General features: G+C 45.5%; 1 protein-coding gene across 3 annotated transcripts; it reads right to left on the bottom strand.

Annotated features, from left to right (window-relative positions):
• Positions 1–14: 14 nt before the first annotated feature.
• LOC307091447 (uncharacterized protein) lies at positions 15–15,752 on the bottom strand. 3 transcript variants are annotated; one of them, XM_079758428.1, is made up of 33 exons: positions 15,153–15,752; positions 14,098–14,365; positions 13,746–13,814; positions 13,242–13,286; positions 12,035–13,078; positions 11,486–11,575; positions 10,882–11,376; positions 9,935–9,988; positions 9,660–9,719; positions 9,323–9,358; positions 9,147–9,200; positions 8,799–8,849; positions 8,600–8,659; positions 8,446–8,502; positions 8,298–8,360; positions 8,023–8,154; positions 7,602–7,664; positions 7,287–7,346; positions 6,608–6,673; positions 6,459–6,512; positions 6,176–6,235; positions 5,753–5,845; positions 5,593–5,640; positions 5,324–5,419; positions 4,648–4,719; positions 4,400–4,531; positions 4,160–4,207; positions 3,937–4,005; positions 3,203–3,271; positions 2,686–2,725; positions 2,370–2,427; positions 1,703–2,048; positions 15–1,095 (listed from the first exon to the last, which is right to left on the bottom strand). In XM_079758428.1, the coding sequence occupies exons 2-33, from the start codon at positions 14,098–14,100 to the stop codon at positions 691–693; spliced, it is 4,092 nt and encodes a 1,363-aa protein (XP_079614554.1). In that variant the 5' UTR covers positions 14,101–14,365; positions 15,153–15,752; the 3' UTR covers positions 15–690. The 3 variants fall into 3 exon arrangements, with proteins under 3 accessions (XP_079614554.1, XP_079614552.1, XP_079614553.1); XM_079758426.1 differs by having other exon boundaries at positions 8,023–8,157; positions 15,153–15,751; XM_079758427.1 differs by having other exon boundaries at positions 8,023–8,157; positions 15,159–15,751.
• Between the last annotated feature and the right edge of the window lie 3,729 nt (positions 15,753–19,481).

The following is a 19,481-nucleotide window of genomic DNA, read 5'->3' as shown; positions in this document are numbered from 1 at the left end:
TTACTTCCAGACAATGGGTGATTACATGTTCTTTTAATAACTTTCTAAAAAGGTTATAATCATTTATAATCATGTTTGTAAGGAACTTCGGGCGATGCCCTATTTTGGTCTCCCAGCAACATATTGTAGCCTACACGCACTACTAACCAGCCAAGACAGGTAAGGGTTTGGCCCCGTAGATATTCACCAACGCCCGATTTGAGTCACACTCCGGCATTCTTCTGTTCAACTGTACTCAATTACACCCCATATACGTAAACCCCCGACAACAACTAGATCCCTACAGGAACAACAGGTACTGCGCCCAGCGCTTCTGTATAGAGCAGGACGGGGTGGTGTCACACCGCAGCTTAGCCAGTAGAGGGCGCTGCCGGTCTAACTATTACCAGACAGCACCCTGCACATGAACCGGGAGGAGGAGGGTGGTGGAAGGGGTATGGGGTTAGGGGTGGTTGTGATGGTGGTGGTGGGGGTTATAGGGCTAGTAGTGATTGAGGATGTGGCACTAGGGGTGGTAGCGGTTGTGGGGGTGATGGTGGTAGAGGTATGGTGCTAAGGGTGACGGTGGTGGTGGTGGTGGTGTTGTGGTAGGACGATGATGGTTGCGGTAGGGAAGGGTGATGGAGGCGGGAAAGATGGGAGGCGCTTTGGCGGCTGCGTATCGGGGGGGGGGGAATCGATCACGACCCATCACACCCCGCCGGTGGCGTCCTGCAGCTCCTGCCTGATGGCGCTCAGCTCCACCAGGCCGTCGTTGAGCTGCCCCACCACGCCGCGCACCTCCGTCACCAGCTCCGCCTTGGCGCCGCGCTTCAGCTCCCGCGAGTCCTTCACAAAGTACTTGTCCATGCCCTGGAAGAGGCCCCGCAGGGCCACCACCGAGTCCTCCGCCAGCGCCTGGGCCCGAGCCACGGGCTCGTCCACCAGGCCGATGGTCTGCACCGCCCGCCGCACCTCCCAGGCGGCGGCGTAGTGCTGGTTCCCCGCCCGCAGCAGAGGGTGGCCCCGCAGCCGGTACAGCCCCTGGCCCAAGAAGCGCAGCACCCGGCCCAGGTCCAGCAGGAGGGCCTCGTAGGCCTTCAGCAGCACCTCCAGCTGGACAGACAGACAGACAGACAGACAGACAGACAGACAGACAGACAGACAGACAGACAGACAGACAGAGAAACCCACAGAAAAAGAGAGATGGAGAAGGACATAGACAGAGAGAGAGACACAGACAGACAGACAGAGAGAGAGACACAGACAGACAGACAGACAGACAAACAGAGAAACCCACAGAAAAAGAGAGATGGAGATGGACATAGACACAGACAGAGAGAGAGACACAGACAGACAGACAGACAGACAGACAGACAGACAGACAGACAGACAGACAGACAGACAGACAGACAGACAGACAGACAGACAGACAGACAGACAGACAGACAGACAGACAGACAGACAGACAGACAGACAGACAGACAGACAGACAGACAGACAGTCAATAAAGTGGTTAACCAAGGAAATGCCCCACCACACCAAACCATTTTCCATCAGATGATCCGACATATTGTTTGGTATTTATAGTTGAAGGGGGCGGCTTGTCAAACACGTCGTTCTTTGAACCTCTAGACAGGATTTGAATCATTATAATTCATTTAAACAAAATCAAGACCAAGACCGCAAACGAGTCCGTCTGTGTCTGCACTCGCACGCCCACCTTCTTGCGGTCGTGCATGTTGTTGACGTTGTCCGAGATGGAGGCGGAGGCCGAGGTGATGCCGCCGGCCGCCACCACGCCCACGCCCACGGCCGTGAGCAGCAGCGAGGCGCCGAAGGTCACGGGGATCAGCGCCAGGCCGGCGATGGCGGCCACGCCCCCCACGGCCGTGGTGGTGCCGCCCGTGATGTTGGCGATCTTGGCCTTGCGGTGGAAGCTGCTGATGTCGTCCGTGATGGCGTGCAGCGCGATGATGTACTGCCAGAGCAGCTCGGCGCGCTCCGTGAACACCTTGTCGAACACGCTGAGGCCGCGGTGCACCTTGTGCGCCAGGGCGGTGAACGACCTGGGGGGGAGGGAGGGGTTAGGACCGTGGCACAATGCACGGTTTTTTTAATACTGTGAATAATGTTAACCTTTAGTTCGGGTGTACATTTCGTGTGTGTGTGTGTGTGTGTGTGTGTGTGTGTGTGTGTGTGTGTGTGTGTGTGTGTGTGTGTGTGTGTGTGTGTGTGTGTGTGTGTGTGTGTGTGTGTGTGTGTGTGTGTGTGTGTGTGTGTGTGTCTTTTATATCAATTTGTATATTTATTTATTATCTTAAACCACAGCAACAGACGAATGCTAGATGGAAAGGGGATTTCCCAATCATTTTTTGATTCGGTCCTACTTTGTCTCGTCTTCCTTCATGTCGAGGTCTTCATCGTCTGAAGGCACCTCGTCCCATTCTAACACACAAACAGGTCGTAGACGCATTCAGTAGACGCATACAATTATGAACATACCACACACAATAGGGTACAAACTAACAATACAAACACACCACACCTCATAGGTTACAAACATACCACAAGCATTAGGGTACAAACATACCACAAGCATTAGGGTACAAACATACCACAAGCATTAGGGTACAAACATACCACACGCGTTCAAACATCGAATAAAAACAGGGACGTGTGTGCGCACGCGTGTGTATCACTCACGCTCGACTGTGTTCCACCACTCCATCAGACTGTCCGTGTCCTGTAACAAACACAAACCAAACCAGTACAACAACCAGTCACCTGCAGCTCTTCCTTGTGAAACCATGACGACAGAACTATTCACACGCTGGTCATGTGCTCTCTCACTCTCACTCTCACACACACACACACACACACACACACACACACACACACACACACACACACACACACACCTCCAAGTCTCATGACACACAAGCTCAAATCTCCACTTGGTATTTGATTCAACCGATCATGATGCTGGGGGCTACGATCTTTATGTGCAACACTAAACTAACACTAGCTCTGCCAGCGGTAGGGAACTGTAAAATAGTGCCTGTAAGGGTTTCAGATCAACATTGTGTAGACGGGTAACTGCAGAAATACACTTGTTAAAACTATGTTGGACTGCTGGGTCAGAGGTTCTGCTGTAACACAGTAGGACCACTAGATCCCAGACTACCAGCAGCATCGACATGGGGATGGAAGCACTACTCACTCCATCCTCCTCCCCCTTCTCCATCCCAGCCACAACGCGCTCGTCCCTCTGGGCAGACAACCACTCCGCCTTGAGAGAGAGTGAGACTTTTATTTCAAAATAATCATCGAGATGATCCAATTCAAAATGAGTGTAACACACAATAACACCAAGAGGCCATGTTGTCTTGTTAAACAACCAACAACCACAATTTGAAAACCCGATCACGTCAAAGGCCTTCAGAATAAAACTAACTTTACTCATATGAATGGAAACAAAAGATGACTAATAAGAAACCCTTATGGTATAACCCGCTCGTCACATGAGGGCTAAGTAAGTATCTGGGGCGTGATAAAGCATACCTGAATGATCTTAATGATGCGGAAAACAAAGACAACTGGCCCACTATCAACTGAGGCAGGAATGCCTTCTCTGTCGCAAACAAAAGGTCTTCTTTGTTCACACAACACACTTTTATTTTTATTCTGCAGTACCGGGATTTTCCAGCTCCACCTTCTACCTCCATGTGATTCACGCCCTCATGTGATTCAAGATTCGACGTGCATTTCATTCAAATGTTTAACATTCTACAGAAGGGAAGCTTAAGTTGAATATTAAAAAGGTCGGACCTCCGGAGTTTAAGGTTTTAGAATTTTTTAGATTTGATTTTGTATGCTTTTAAGTCACGCAGATTACCGGGGGAGCTAAACCCTGACTGGTAGAAGCTTCTAAAACATGTGTGTGGTGGTCCGTACCGCCGCGGCCTCGGACTGGAAGTAGTCGCTAGAGGTGGCTCCTGGGGGGTCCACATCCAGGGTCCCGCTCTGGATTGACACCCGAGGACAAATAGAAAGGTGAGAAGAGAATTAAAAACCAAGTGACACATTGGAAACACTCAAAGAACTAACCATGGCAACGGTCAAGGGCTGTGCCTGCACTTTACTTGAAACACCTCTGACTTTAGACACTTTGACTTACCTTTGCTTTGTGCTTCTTGATCCCTTTTAGTTTGGGCAACCTCTTATGCTAAAGAAAGTGGAAAAAAACAAAAAAAAAAAAAACAAATTTTATATATATATATATATATATATATATATATATATATATATATATATATATATATATATATATATACAAAAATGGTAAAAAACGTTACAGCAATATAAACAAAAACGGAAATATTTGGTATATTTGGCGTATATTTGTGATATTCAGTACTGGTTTGCAGTGGTCCATCCCGTTCTCCTCCTCCTCCTCCTCCTCCTCCTCTTCCTCCTCCTCGTACGGTCTCCACAGGCTGGGGGGACCTTCATCACCCTGTTGGTAGTCTTCATCCTCCAGGAAGGAGCCCTACCAAGGAACACAACACCAAAACGTCTCACATCCACCTGAAGGATCCGTCCTAAGATACAAAAATATCAACTACTTCACGCTTTAATCCAAACTGCGGGACTGGATGGAGGTACCATGGGGGATCCGTTGGGGAACACCTTCTTCTGGGACGGCTTCTGTTTATGACTTTTGTGTTTGGGATTTTTCTGTAGAAAAAAGAAAACAGGCTTTATAAAAATCGTAATTTGACTGAGATAACATACGTTTTCTCCCCTGCAGGATCAATAAAATACATTGATTTATATTGTATATTCCAACGACAAGACTAGGACAATAACGCGGATGAAGCGTTGTTCTAGTTTGTCTAGTCCTGATAAGAACTTGGGGTTCAGTCAGTCACTACAAACAGGCCTCTGTGTTGCCTCTAAACCCCATCACCAGCACGATGTATGCCGTTGATGAGTAACACTGCTTCCATCGATCTAAGATGCAAGAACGAGCGACCGTGGCTGAAGGCCAAAGTTCATAATCAAAGCTCTTTTAAAAAGTGACATATTATACCACTAGGTGTAGAAGCCTCTTCTGACATCACAAGCGGGCTGATCTATCCATGACACATCTTGGTGTGCACGCCCGCTTGTGACATCAGAAGAAGCAGATTTTCAAAACGGCTTGTAACGGCTAATCGCACTCACACCTGGTGGTATAATATGTCACCTTTTAACCGAGAGCTCTGGTTTTAAACACGCAGAGTGGTTAACCTACAGCCTGTTCTCTGTCGTCCAGGCAAGGGTTGACAGACAGGTGTACCTGTTTGGCGTAATCCATTTCCTTCTCCTCTCCATCCTCCCACTTCTCAGAGAACCCCTCGGAGCGATAAGGGCTGCACTCCTCCAGCATGTCCTCCTAAAAGCAACAAACAAAAATACATGAAATTAATGTTTATATTAATTCATGTGTTAGAGAGGCACCGGTGCGATGCCCACTTTCATAAGCTACTGCGGGAGCGTGCGGGTATTGCCATATTAGGTCATGACGTCGTTGAGTGAGGACATCATCAACACGGGACGTCTCGTTACCTTGGAGCTTCGGCGCTTTACGAGCGGATATTTAGACACTTGGGTTTTCTGTCGATAATGGGATGGAAACAAAATAAAAACACGAGTCAAATAAACGGAACAACGTAATTAACGTCAACCGCGTTCCGCTGAACAAAATGGACAAGTGTCTGGTTCTTACCGGTCTGCAGTCCTTCATGTCGTGGTGGGAGTCGTCTCCGTTGAGTCCCGCCGAAACGTTGGAACCGTCGTACTCCTCTTCCAGGAACGCTGCCTAGTGCACAAGAGTACAAGTACCATCAAGTACCAGCCTTACCAGGCGGTGTCTGGACTGGCATGTGATGATATAATACATCTCATCAATCCTCTTAGTGTTGGGCATCGCACTACCGCTTGGCTTTGGACACTGGGGATCGAACCCGGTACCTTTGGACTGGGAGTCAAACACCAACGTATCCTTGGTAATTTACAATTACAGTTGAGCATACAGTTGCCAATTAACAATATCAGTAAAGAAAGAAATATTTTGGGAAAGAAATACACATTTTCTTTTATCCAGTGGAGAAATTAAATTGTAAACAAATGGAATATAAAGTAAAAGTACTTTGCCAGTAGACTGAGGAGTGTAGATATTTGCAGCATTCAGGTCCTCGAACACATAGCCCTAAGAGAAGTATTCAAATGATTTAGGCAATGTGCATGAACCTAGAGAAACCTGTAGTGTGAATGCAGTAGTCGAGAGAAACTATGACATCTGAATGCAAGGTACAGTACATTTTACACACACACACACACACACACACACACACACACACACACACACACACACACACACACACACACACACACACACACACACACACACACACACACACACACACACACACCTTAGAGCCTCTTTTAGGCGAGTAGCCGGAAGCCCCTTTCGATTCCTCTTCTTTCTACAGGAAACACATCGATTACAACTGACTGTTAGCATCACAAAGCACAATGAAGGATGAATGAATCAAATTCAGATTTAGACAGAGTCCTTCACCGCCACTCTGCTGATGGCGAAACCCCTCCGTGGAACAAACTTGATTTCCAATTTGTTTTTCTTCTTCTGCGAGACAAGAGGAATATTACAATTGTGCAGGTATGTCAAACATTTTAGTATTCAGCCGAGTTCAAAACTACCTAAAATGGTTAGCATCAAGATGACTTAAAGAATTCGGCTAAGATGAGGACTATTCAAGCTATTTGATTGGCTGGAATTAATCATAGAAAAGAGAACTCAACACGGCGATTCCCTGGCACTAATGGATGGTGCCCTTAAAGAGCCAGTGAACCCACTGTTTCAGCTGGAATTCCAACAGAGATTTGAGTTCACTGTCTGTTAGGTTTGATTTCGTGGTTTAGGCTTCTGAAACATTTTTAAAACACCTTTTTTGTTCATTTTGGAGCAACCTTTATGGCCACACTAGTGCAGAGAGACAGGAACCCGAGAGGAAAAACCACAACAAAGAACCAAGGGCGGGATTTGAACCTACGACTACTCGACTACTACTTTGGTCTACATGCCAAGCGCACTAGCTGACCGCGCCTCCAGTCCTCTCCTGAGCTAGTTAGCTAATCATAACACCAAGCCCTTCATGCCTAATCCCTGTGTATTGTAAACTCTAATCATCCAATTAAACAAGCTGTACAATTAACCAGATAGAGATTAAACAACATACAATGTCACCGTCGCTAGTCCCCTTCTTCATACCCTCGTCTTCATCATCCAGGAGCATACCCTAAAAATGACCGAACACACACACACACACACACACACACACACACACACGTTAAGTGACGGCAATTACATACAGAATGTTACACAGAACAATAACGACAAAAAATCCTACAGTGAAAGTTTTTTGTTTATTTGTTGTGACAGTGTAGGCCAGGGGAGAGTGGTATATATATAGATATATAACATGTAAATCAATATCTATGACTGTAGTGGAGCACAGTATACAACACGTGTATCACTACTTCCATCAGCTCACCTCAGACCATCGCCGCGGTATGGAGTCGCTCTTCTGAACCTTCAGCCTTTGCACATCCTCATCCTACCAAGGAAGAAGAAAGAAACGATCGTATTGATATGACCCTGATATCATACCCCCATATTGAGGATGTAGATATACTTGTGTAAATAACTTGTGAACACAATGACCGGCCTACTGTGAACTGATTTTAAATGAGTGTAAAAAAAATACTTTCAAATATGTTGAGAACATTCAACTGAACCGATGTTCCACACAACCTGCCAAATTTATATCGACTACCAATCGCAAATTATCAGAAAAAAATATTTTTCGTTAAAAAAGAACGCTATCGCAGGGAGACGTCACATTTTTAATTGTGAACGTTGGCCATTTGAACTCTGTCTCACTTGCTTAAACACCTTGCGTTAGCTTAGCTTACCTGCGTTTCCTGACACCATTGGCTGTCGTCCCATTGGCTGGCATTCACCTGGTCGCCGTCTGCCTTGCTGTGGAGGACAGACGCCTCTGAACCCTTGCGGAGGAAGGTGCCAAGCCGAAGCTTGGCCTTACTCTTCTGGAGAGAGAGGGAGATAGACAGAGGGGGAGAGAAAGAAAGACAAAGGAGATAAACACAGAGATAAATTATTGATGATGAAACTTCAAACAAACATTTTGTTATAGTTGAGAATTGTTTTATTATTTTTAAACACTAACCGGCTTGTGGTCCATTTCCATTTCCATCTCGTCTTCGTAAAGGCTAGTTTCTGGAAAAGCCTCCTGGAAATCAACATGGAGGAAAATGAATACTGGAAAAAGATCATTATGGTGGCCAAGCAACACTCTGTGATTAAACAGCACTCACCATTGAACTCTTGGAGAAGGAATAGTCGCTGATATCATCTTTGCCCTCTTTGTCACGCTGAAAGATGAAAACATTACATAAAACAAATATATTTTTTATAAAAAATAATAAATCTAGAAATAGATGTGCATTGTGTTGTTTTTTTATGTTTCACCTTTGATGCCCTGAGAAGCGTTTCACCTTTGCCGACGTTTGACCCATTCTGATATTTATCCTGGTAAGAAAACATTGGCATAGTCATTAACGGGGGGTACGACACACACACACACACACACACACACACACACACACACACACACACACACACACACACACACACACACACGCACACACGCACGCACACACACACACACCTTGAGCGAGCCTTTGAGGAAAGTTGACTTTATGAATTTTCTTCCTCTTTTCTGTTAAAAAAAAAGGAGACCAACGTTAAAGCTTTGTCCTCGAGCTCCGTTCCCATTCCTTCCCCCTGTTGCTATTGAAATCTGGGGTATGTTTTCCCTTGACCTCTGGAGGGGGTAGGGTTAGCGGGTACGGTCTACTATGTTGAAGTGCATTCCGAATAAAATTGACATGAATTGAACAAGAAAACAAACAACGTGTTTGTGATCTCTTCTGGGCCTATGTCAGTTTGATGAGGTGTTACGCGAATAAAGTTTAGGAAAACATGCAGGGACAGTGGATGGAAGCTGAGCGAGTACCTTCTCAGGATTGTCCAGAGGGCTGTAACCATCTCTGTCAGAGAGACCGTTCACCTGTTGGATTAACCACCTCAGTGTTATTTTCACTCATTCATGAAGATGTTTTTTTATTATTATTTGGTTCATCGCTTATTAACATCACATCGAGCTCTGCCTTTAAGCAGTAGAGGGCTCACCCTCATGGATTCTCTGCGCAGCCGGAAGGTTCCAGACTAGAGGGAGATGGCGACATGGGGATCAAATAACACACATAGGATGATCCAGCGATATCTACTGGGGACCCGCTCAAACATCAAGTTCATTATTTTAAACACTATTTAAATATAATAATACACTTCATTTGTAAAGCACCTTTAAAAATTGAAACAACAAACAATAAAAACAATAACAGCAGGGTAACGTTACCAAGAGGAAGTCTTACAGGGTGGGAGGGGACCAGTCTAATACGGAGGATTTAAAAAATAAAAATAAAAGACTTCAATCCCACAATGAACGTAGTAAGTGGAGTCTGACCGGTTTGAAGTCGGGGTCCAGCTGAGGACTGTCCTCGGGCCAGTCTTCAACACATCTCTCCTAGGGTGTGGAGATACAGGAAGGATTAATGAGGGGCAGTAACCGATTAGCAATGTACACCAACAAGAGGAAACCTTTTAACCCATTTGTGCCGGCTGCTGCGCGGCGCAACATTGTATCTAGATACAAACGTCGCGCAACATTGTATCTAGATACAATGTTGCGCCGCGCAGCAGCCCGCACAAATGGGTTAAATCAAAGCAGCAGCAACCGACCTGGCCGTTGAGCACAATGTCCAGATAGACGACATCCTCTTCAGGTGGATCCTTCTGGAAAACAAAGCAAACACACCAGTCTATCCCCCTTACAGGCTTAACAATGAGGTCACTGTACCCCAGAGACCTTCACTGTACCTCACCAGAGACCTTCACTGTACCCCACCAGAGACCTTCACTGTACCCCACCAGAGACCTTCACTGTACCCCACCAGAGACCTTCACTGTACCCTAGAGACCGTCACTGTACCCCACCAGAGACCTTCACTGTACCCCACCAGAGATATTCACTGTACCCCATCAGAGATATTCACTGTACCCCACCAGAGATATTCACTGTACCCCATCAGAGATATTCACTGTACCCCATCAGAGATATTCACTGTACCCCATCAGAGATATTCACTGTACCCCACCAGAGATATTCACTGTACCCCATCAGAGATATTCACTGTACCCCATCAGAGATATTCACTGTACCCCATCAGAGATATTCACTGTACCCCATCAGAGATATTCACTGTACCCCACCAGAGATATTCACTGTACCCCACCAGAGATATTCACTGTACCCCACCGGAGATATTCACTGTACCCCATCAGAGATATTCACTGAAACCCATCAGAGATATTCACTGTACCCCATCAGAGATATTCACTGTACCCCATCAGAGATATTCACTGTACCCCACCAGAGATATTCACTGTACCCCATCAGAGATATTCACTGTAACCCATCGGAGATATTCACTGTACCCCACCAGAGATATTCACTGTAACCCATCGGAGATATTCCAGACACCAAGATCATGATGTCCAACATAGTTCCATCATTAAAACACATACGATACATAATTAAATACACCTTTATCAAATGATATGGTTATATATGTAATGAACTACATTAAATATAATGACATTTAATTTAATTGCCCTGTGATCTTTACCTCAGTAGTTTGTCTGAGGCGAGGAGCCGGTTTGGAGGGTGGTGTTGGGGCCGTGACGTGGGTCAGTGGGGCGGAGGTGGTGTTCAGACTTGGGGTGGTTGAGGGTTGGGTGGTGGGGGTTGACGTGGAGGTCGGGACGGGGGTGAGGGTGGGGGTGGGTTTTTGGACCATCCAGGGTTCTGGGTTAGAGGCTGTGATGGGGGTGAAGGTGGGGGTGAGGGTTGGGGTCGGTCCTCGGGTGGTGAAGGGGTTTGAGGGGGTGATGGGGCTGAGTGCGAGGGCGGGGGTTAGTGCTGGCTTGAGTGGTAAGGGTTCTAGAATTAAGGGTTCTAGAATTAAGGGTTCTGAAGTTAAGGGTTCTGGAGTTAAGGGTTCTGGAGTTACGGGTGAGCTAGGGGAGAATCTGAGGGTGGCTGGTAGAGTCGGTTTGGGTGGAGCTTTGGGTGGTGTCTTCGGTGGCGTCTTGCCGGGCGCTGGGGAAGCATTTTGCCCAGCCTGAAATAAACAAAAACAACACAAACCAACACCGTTAGCGTTGGACTTCAAAGGAGCGCCATCAGCGACTCACACTAAAGAACGGCGTTAATATTTGAGTCGACCGTACAGGACTCGCTGTTGGCCAGAGTGCCAGGCCGGCCGGCCGCTGGGGTCTGACACGCGGCACAGGCTTTGGAGGTCTGCTGAAGGTGCTCACCTGCAGGGAGGAGAGAAGATTGAGGTGAGAAAGATCAGGAACCCTGATCAACCCCACCATCCCGGAAACAACAAGACTCAAACTCAAACTATTGAGTACGGTCGCGTTCTACAACTGAATACTGCTGTGGAAATACTGTCCATCCAGATAAAGCATCAATAACAATTGTTGGTAACTGTAAAAAAAGAAAAAGAAAAATGCCAGCCATATGCCTAAAGCTTTTTAGATGAAAATATTTGGTAGCATTTCTGTTTCAGGTAATTCTAACAAATTCTTGTCCGTTGAAATGACAAAGCACAAGTTTTAAACAACACTTTAAGCGCTGCTTACTTGAGTTATCATGGGCCTTTGCCATTATTTACATCTACAAGTCACTACACCGACAACAAATTGAAAAATAATTGACCATGGTTGCGTCCCTGTCCTCTACCAACGGCAGACGGACAGACGGACACTCACCGATGGCGTCGAGGACTGTTGCGCCGTTGCCATGGAAGCCAGGGCCAGAGCGAAGGGTGTCGGTTGGAGTATACCACGATTCGATCCCATAGGGGTGGTCAGCGTCACAGCCGGCGGTATGTCGGGGCGGGCCGGCGTTGGAGAGCGAGACGTCGGAGTCACGCCCTTCCCGGGATCGAGGGCACGGCCGACGGCGGGAGAGAAAATGTCCGCCACGTCGGAAAGGTTGGGGGAAAGCACGGCGTGGGGGGCCGTGATGGTGTCGTCGGTAGGGGTGGAGCTGGAAGCGCTGCTGGTGTTGACGAAAACCGACCAATTAGGACTGTCGGATGGTTGGTTTGTGGACTGCGACAAGGGGGAGGGGAGTAGGACAGACCCCTGCGTTTCCATAGGCCCTCGCTGGAAGAACGGGTCCCCGTCGGGAGAACGCTGGATCCCGTTGGACGAGAGCGACAGCGACTCACTCGGCGAGTGATCTGAAAAACTGTACAGGTCGTTGTCCGCAGAGAAGGGATCTCTGCACATAAGCGCCCCGTTCGGGAGCGGCGACTGGAACAAACCATTTTCCTTTTCAGGGAGAGGGGTCTGGAATAGTTTGTCTCCTTCCTTGGGCCGGGATTGGAAGATGTTCTCCTGCTGCTCAGGAGAAAAGAGGAAGGGCCCCGCGGGCACAGGAGCCTGAACCTCTTGGGTGCCCGGCGGGTTTCTGAACGGATCGAGGGTGTTCTCGTCAAAGGGAAACCACGGGAACGTGTCCGCCTTTTTACCAACGGATCTGTCGCCTTCCGCCGCCTTCTGTGATGACAGGGGCCGGGCGGATGATTGATCCAGGCTGGAGAGATCGGATGGGCTCTGGAATCGACCCAGGTCAGAGGTCGAGCTCAGGGGAGGCTGGGACAGGGAGGAGTCAGGAGGCGTAGCAGAGGCCTCCCCGGGGGACGCCTGGAGCCCCGTTGGAGGAGCGGAGAGCGGGAGTGCTCCTTCAGGAAGAGAGGAAGAGGCCGCCTGAAGTCCCACCGTGGGGGTCTTTTTGCCACTGGGCCCCTGAAGTCACGACACGGAGGGATAAGGGGTCATCACACTGTAAACGTTGCTCGTACCATCACTTATGTACTGTTAGGTCTCCAGGGAAAGTGTGTTAGAGGAGGGAAGAGGGGGTTCAGCTACCAGCATGCAACACTCGGGGAAGGAACTGTGGGTAACTCACCCTTACGGAGGCCCGTGATAGCATCCCATGTAGCCTGATGCTACCCTGTGAGCACACACGCAGGGACACACACACACACACACACACACACACACACACACACACACACACACACACACACAGTTGAGTAAAACAGTACAAGACAGAATCCAACTTAGACTAAGAAATGGAATCATTTCATTCTAAATAATATGACAGCTTTGTGTTCATCAGCTTCCATATACATATCCAGATTTTGATAAGTTACCCACATTGTGCCTAGTCATCTACATGCTTAGTCATCTACTTGGGACAGGTGTGTCACATGATATCTCTTGGCATGGACTGCACAATATGTTTTGACAATCAAAACACAGGGTTACATTTCAATGAGAGAGTTTGACACAATGTTTTTTTTGTGTGTGTGTGTGTGTGTGTGTGTGTGTGTGTGTGTGTGTGTGTGTGTGTGTGTGTGTGTGTGTGTGTGTGTGTGTGTGTGTGTGTGTGTGTGTACATAATTCTCACCGTTCGCCTAACTGCATGAGATATCTTGGTCCGATCCGTGAACCCTGTGAGGGTGACTGCTTCCTTGTTCTTCAGATATAATTACGGGGGGGAAATACAATAAATATAAAGCAATCAACACAACGAACTGCCTCCTGCACAAAACAACGACACACGCAAACCATCGCTCACATCACTCGTCTCTATCCATCCAAAACTTTTCTAGCAGTAGGCCTACACACTCTGATTGCAGGCCTACACACTCACACAGCAGGCCTGAACACACACATACTAGGCCTACACACACAAACACACACACGTGTCCAAGTTCAGTTCCAGACGAACATCCAGAATACCCTCAAAGCGTACTGACCATGATTGCGTCTCCCGTCCAATACTAGTCTTCATTCAGAGCGATCTAAAGCCAGACTTCCTCGCGTCTCAGATGCAAAGCAGTGATCGACAGTGATTGGTGATTGGCAAGGGTTCACGTCGTGGGACTGTTTATCTTGTTCAGCCCTCCCTCGGATCCTTCAAGGCTTCACCATGCAGCCCAACCGGTCGCGCCTGCTCCGTCCGACAGGCTGGTATGCGGCCCCGTGCTGACGTTTGATGGGAGACCTTTGGCTTGCCAACACGGCCTTTCAACGCATATTCATATTATTTTATTATTATTTTTAATTAACAATGGACCACGATTGTATTTTTGAGCTGTTGACATGATCAAAACATTACAGTGTGAACAGTTAAGACGACTTGACTTCCTGAACAGGCGTCCTTCAAAGTAAAGTCTCACCTAACCAAAGCAGAGTCCAGTCTGATTAAATGGATCAGTAATATTAGTACATAGTATGAGTGGTAGCATTATTAGATGGGAAAGCGCATTGTTTTTGCTGGCACAGGAAGGAATACAGAAATTGAGCATTGATAATTGCTCGTCTATGCTAATTTGAATTAATTATTCACATTAAATATACTACAGTTGTGATTGCACCGTTGTTTGTATCAAATGATAAATAAGTGTCTGCAATTGCCCTTTTAAATGACAACTTTGATTTTGAAGAAGAATGTGACCTTTTATAGACGAAAACACCAAATAAACCTCATACTCCAAAAGGAAGTAATTTCTTTGTAACCCTGGGTGCAGTCAATGTGGAATGAGGACTACACTGAACTTAACCAAAGCACATGATTTGGTCAGTCAGTCTGTCAGTCCGTCAGGGATTTGATCATTCAGTTACTCTAATCGATGTATTCTCCCCAGGAGAGCAAATTGTCAGCAAAACATCCACAACTCAAAAAAAAAACACACGTTCACCATCCAATCATACATCCTATGCATCTCAAACCACACAAAGCAGACAGAATCCCAACAGAAAGACCTCAAACTCTCCCATCTCCATAACCAAATTCAGCAGCAATACTCACAAACACCTGGGCAGTGTGCACTGGCAGGGTCCGTCGCTGTACTGGAACCAGAACGTTCTCTGTAGTCCACCAGAAGGGAGGGTCAAACCGGGGCCGGGCAGCGGTGGATGTGGACGGGGTATCCAACGTCATAATAAGAAGGCTGTGTCTGTGCCCGTGGGTTTTGTCACTTGTTCCTGCTGCAAAAAATTCCCGACAAATATCTCTGGAATCCATGTCATAGGGGAAGAGGAACTGCGAGCTGCCCTGGTGTGCCCTGTGTTGTCTCCGTTTCCTCCTGCCCATTCCTGCTCTTTTTTCAGTAAATGGACTACATTTATACAGCGCTCTTCTAAGCAGTGGCCACTCACAGCGCTTTTACAATGTTGCCCAACATTCACCCATTCATGCACACATTCACACACCGACAGAGGGGGTCCACCATGCAAGGCGACAGCCAGCTCGTTGGGGGCAGTTAGGGTGAGGTGCCTTGCTCAGGGACACTTCGACACTCAGCTAGAAGGAGCCAAGGTTCGAACTCGCAACCTTCCGGTTACCAGCCAAACCGCTCTACCTCCTGAGCGACAGTGCGCTCATTGTCCAGTTTATTAATTTCAATCAAAGAATACAGATGATAGGATGTCAAAGAGTAAGTCAACCACAGCCCACCACAACTACCAAACCTGGTCCAGGAAAAGTGAAACAGAGGATGACATGACGATGCCAATCTGTGTCATGACCAAGAGCTCTCTCTGCTGTGCCGCAGGACGACGCTGGAGGTAATACTCCTGGATCCACCAAGGCCAACTCCACCAACGGGAGAAGGTTTCTCTGGCAAGGTTGAATCCTAAAGCAAAGCCTTGATGCCGAGCAATGCAGGACATTGTGCTATTTTTGCCACAAAGGTGGTTTATAATCTTAGTGTCATGCCTATTTCATTGTATATATTAATTGAATTTGTTTGTCTGTCATTGTGTTGTTTTTCATTTGTGTGGCTGTTAGGTCTCTCTTTCAAAAGAGGTAACTAAACTCATTAAGACTGTCTGAATCAATTAATGTTACAAAAAATACAATACAATACAATAAGTAATAAGTCTAGGTGTGCCGTTATTCACTGTCTATTCAATGTCTAATCCCTACCCGCTCAGTAATAACATGTTTCCGTATTCCCTGTGTAACTCCTACCTGCTCATTAGTTACATGTATCTGTATTGACTCACTGTAAATAGCTTCTGATGAGTAGATACAGGGGTAGATATAATCATATTGTCAATCCTATGCTATGTTAAACTAATAAAATCCCTCATAAAACTACTAAAAACACAACATTTTATATATGTTTTTATCATCTCTCAGGGGTTTCTGCAGGTTTCACCTGAAGCCCATGCCTCAAGATTGACAGCTGCAAAAAAAGACAGAGATGTGTCTGCGGAAAACAGTCTCTCCAGTTATGTGGAGCATGACATTGAGGAGCTGTTCAGAAGGTATCTTGTCATATTGGACGAGTTCTACAAAAGCTATTCAAACAAACCGCCAAAGTCGGCGGTTGACTCCCTGAACGAAACCTGGGGTCTGTGGTTACTCATGCACTTCGACAAGGACAACTCTATTCAAGACTTGACCAGCAGGATGGAAGCAGACATGAAGGCGGCGTCGGCAAAGGCTGCATCGAGACATCCGCCCTCTTCAAACCTTCACCTTTACACAGGGTTTGGCAATGACCTGTGTGAGGCTGGCAAGCCTGAGGAAAGCATTGTCATGTACACCAGGGCCATAAGAGCAGATGGTGCCTGGGCTGCCATTGCCATGTACAACCGTGCAATGGTGGTTTTATCCCAAAGAAACCGAAGGCAGGACAAAAGCTGTATGAATCAAGCAATGGATGATTTGGAGAATGCTCGCAGGTCCATCCAGTTATACCAGAAACAGATAGAAGCCACGCTGAGCTTCTCAAACCTTGCCACCAGAACCCCCAAGCCCAGTGCCACCAGATTTGAAAAGCACATGAGGAAAAAACTCTTAATATTGGAGCTGTTCAAGAAAATTGTAATCAAGGCCTTTTTTACTCTTATGGTAGTCAAAGACGATTACAAGGTGGTAGAGGTCATGCAGTTGCCAGTCTTGTCCATGATTATCGATGATGTTCAACTAGGGCAAAGGCTGAACATGACCCCATGTCTGGACTCTCTGATAGAACTCCAGATTCTTGAGTCAATGGGCTTGACACATATCTTTACCTTGGTGCCTCAATTCTCCTTTCTGAAGTACATCAAACGTTATCTAAACCGCTAACCACAAAATGGTTGAAAAGTATCACTAGAAGGATGACTAATGCCATAGTAATCATTGCAAGATATGTTTTATATCATATATGATAGTATCAGATTTTCTTTACCAATATTTTCAAGCCTTTGAGTGAACTTGAGGTTATGTGCAGACTGTATAAAAAACGGTAAAAAAAACAAAAAAACATTTACTCACCATCTTTCACAGGTATATGGCTTCAAAAAAAAAAACTGCAGTAGAGGCAAGGGCGGATGCCATAATACAAAATATAAGTTAGTATAATTTGTAACAAGATAAGTCAGTAGGCTCTGGGAGGGACACTCAACCTTCTAGTAGTCTTGGCTTTTGGAGCTGTTTCATCAACTCAGTGTGTTTTCGTGATTGTTCTCTAAGACAGCTGACTGTAATAGCAATCAATGTTGTCAGAGTGACGATCAAACTCATCTAAACGTGTTGGAGTCCTCTGCTGGAATATAACTGAATCATCAGAAACTACTAGGGTATGTTATATATCTGAGTATTTGGAACTAATGTGGTTTATTAATCATTATTTTTTGCACTTTTGTGGGCTATATGTTTAGCATTCTAAACCATTATTATGGGGCTTTTGGTTATTGTTACTGGAATATTAAAGTTGTGTTCGATGTTATTCGTCATTGCTACTTAATACATTTTCTATAATTCTATGAATGATATGATGTACATGTGTATGTTTATGTTATATGTATAATATTTTCAACCCTTTTCTTGCGTTGGGTTATTGTATTATTTTAAGAAATGCATTAACTATGGGACATGAAAAAAAACAACAGGCAAGAAAATGCCCTTATTTTATTTTTTTGATTTCATTCTTTCTTTTTAAAAATAATGATTTTAATGTTTTATTTATATTATCAAATAGTTATTTCAGAGAAAAGGCCACTGCACGAAAAGATAGCCATAAAATAAAATATACACTATATGGAATGATTAAGTTGCTATTCAATTATATTCAATTATATACTGTATATATATATTACGGGCCATTATGTATATATGTATTTATATAAATGATATGAATGGGTGGACTATTTTTCTTTTACAGACTACCTTTCTTTTACAGTCTTTCGGGAGTTCCCCAAAGTCCACCATTGAAAATCAAAATACAGAGACAGAAAAATACTTCTTCAGCTTTTTATTAATATTTAATGTTTTTTTCTTTATCATAGTACACAGAGATTAGCCACACAAGTTTGATTGTATTCTCTTAAACATTTTTTTCATTGTTATTTATTTATATTATGCTATTATCCCTTATTAAGCTAATGCCTAAAAAGGTTACACACAATCTATCACACATTTCAACTAACTTGAGAGTACACTAGGACAGTAAACTAACACTTCACGGAGATAAAACCTAATTATTTCCCTAAAAAGGGATATGGGTAAAAAAAAAGAAACATGGTAAAAGCAAAACAAAATAAAAAGGACAAGCATTACATTCGCACAGCCCAGCTCAACAAAATTTCTCATTTCCCAATAAAAAAAGATTTCACTTTCTCTTTCTCTCCTTAGTTCAGACAGTTGTAGGCCCCACCTCTTATTCCTTATTTGGTAAAGGTACCAATGCCTGATTGGTGGACTCATGTTTCAAACTGGGAGGAGCCTAATCCTCTCATGGCTGTTATTTCCATGATGAATGCCAGCCAGGAGGGGTTTTCCCCAGCCAGGATCTTTACCACACCACAACCTGACCTCAACCAATCACCTGAGCATAACCATTTCAAACTTCATACCGAGAAGTCTACCATTCATTAGCCATTACGGAAACGTGATTGATTAAAAAATATCACGGAGAACGCACCAGAAAAGGTCCTGTATTAGACACAACGTGAAGGGGTCATCCGAGCGCGTCATTGGTTAAACCAGGGTGGTCCTATAAACGTATCAATGTTTACAAGGGCAGTGTTGAGCTTAGAAGGAGGGAGATTCCTCTTCCCTAACTAATAATAAAGCAAGGGATTCCCAGAACGGCATTCCTAATGTAAATTCTGTGCTTTAGTGAGATATAAAAGTAAAAATATT

The sequence above is a fragment of the Pollachius pollachius genome, assembly GCF_949987615.1.
Source record: "Pollachius pollachius genome assembly, chromosome: 20".
Classification (NCBI taxonomy): Eukaryota; Metazoa; Chordata; class Actinopteri; order Gadiformes; family Gadidae; genus Pollachius; species Pollachius pollachius.
The sequence above is the reverse complement of the archived record's forward strand: the minus strand, read 5'-3'. Positions and strand labels throughout refer to the sequence as shown.

What these genes read in the sequence shown, in the direction of transcription:
- LOC307091447 (XM_079758426.1), bottom strand. An exon ending in AATGGTGTCAGGAAACGCAG is followed by an intron (nt 7,665 to 8,022) that starts GTAAGCTAAGCT and finishes CTTCCTTGGTAG; the next exon opens with GATGAGGATGTGCAAAGGCT. An exon ending in TCAAGAAGCACAAAGCAAAG is followed by an intron (nt 4,006 to 4,159) that starts GTAAGTCAAAGT and finishes GTGTCAATCCAG; the next exon opens with AGCGGGACCCTGGATGTGGA.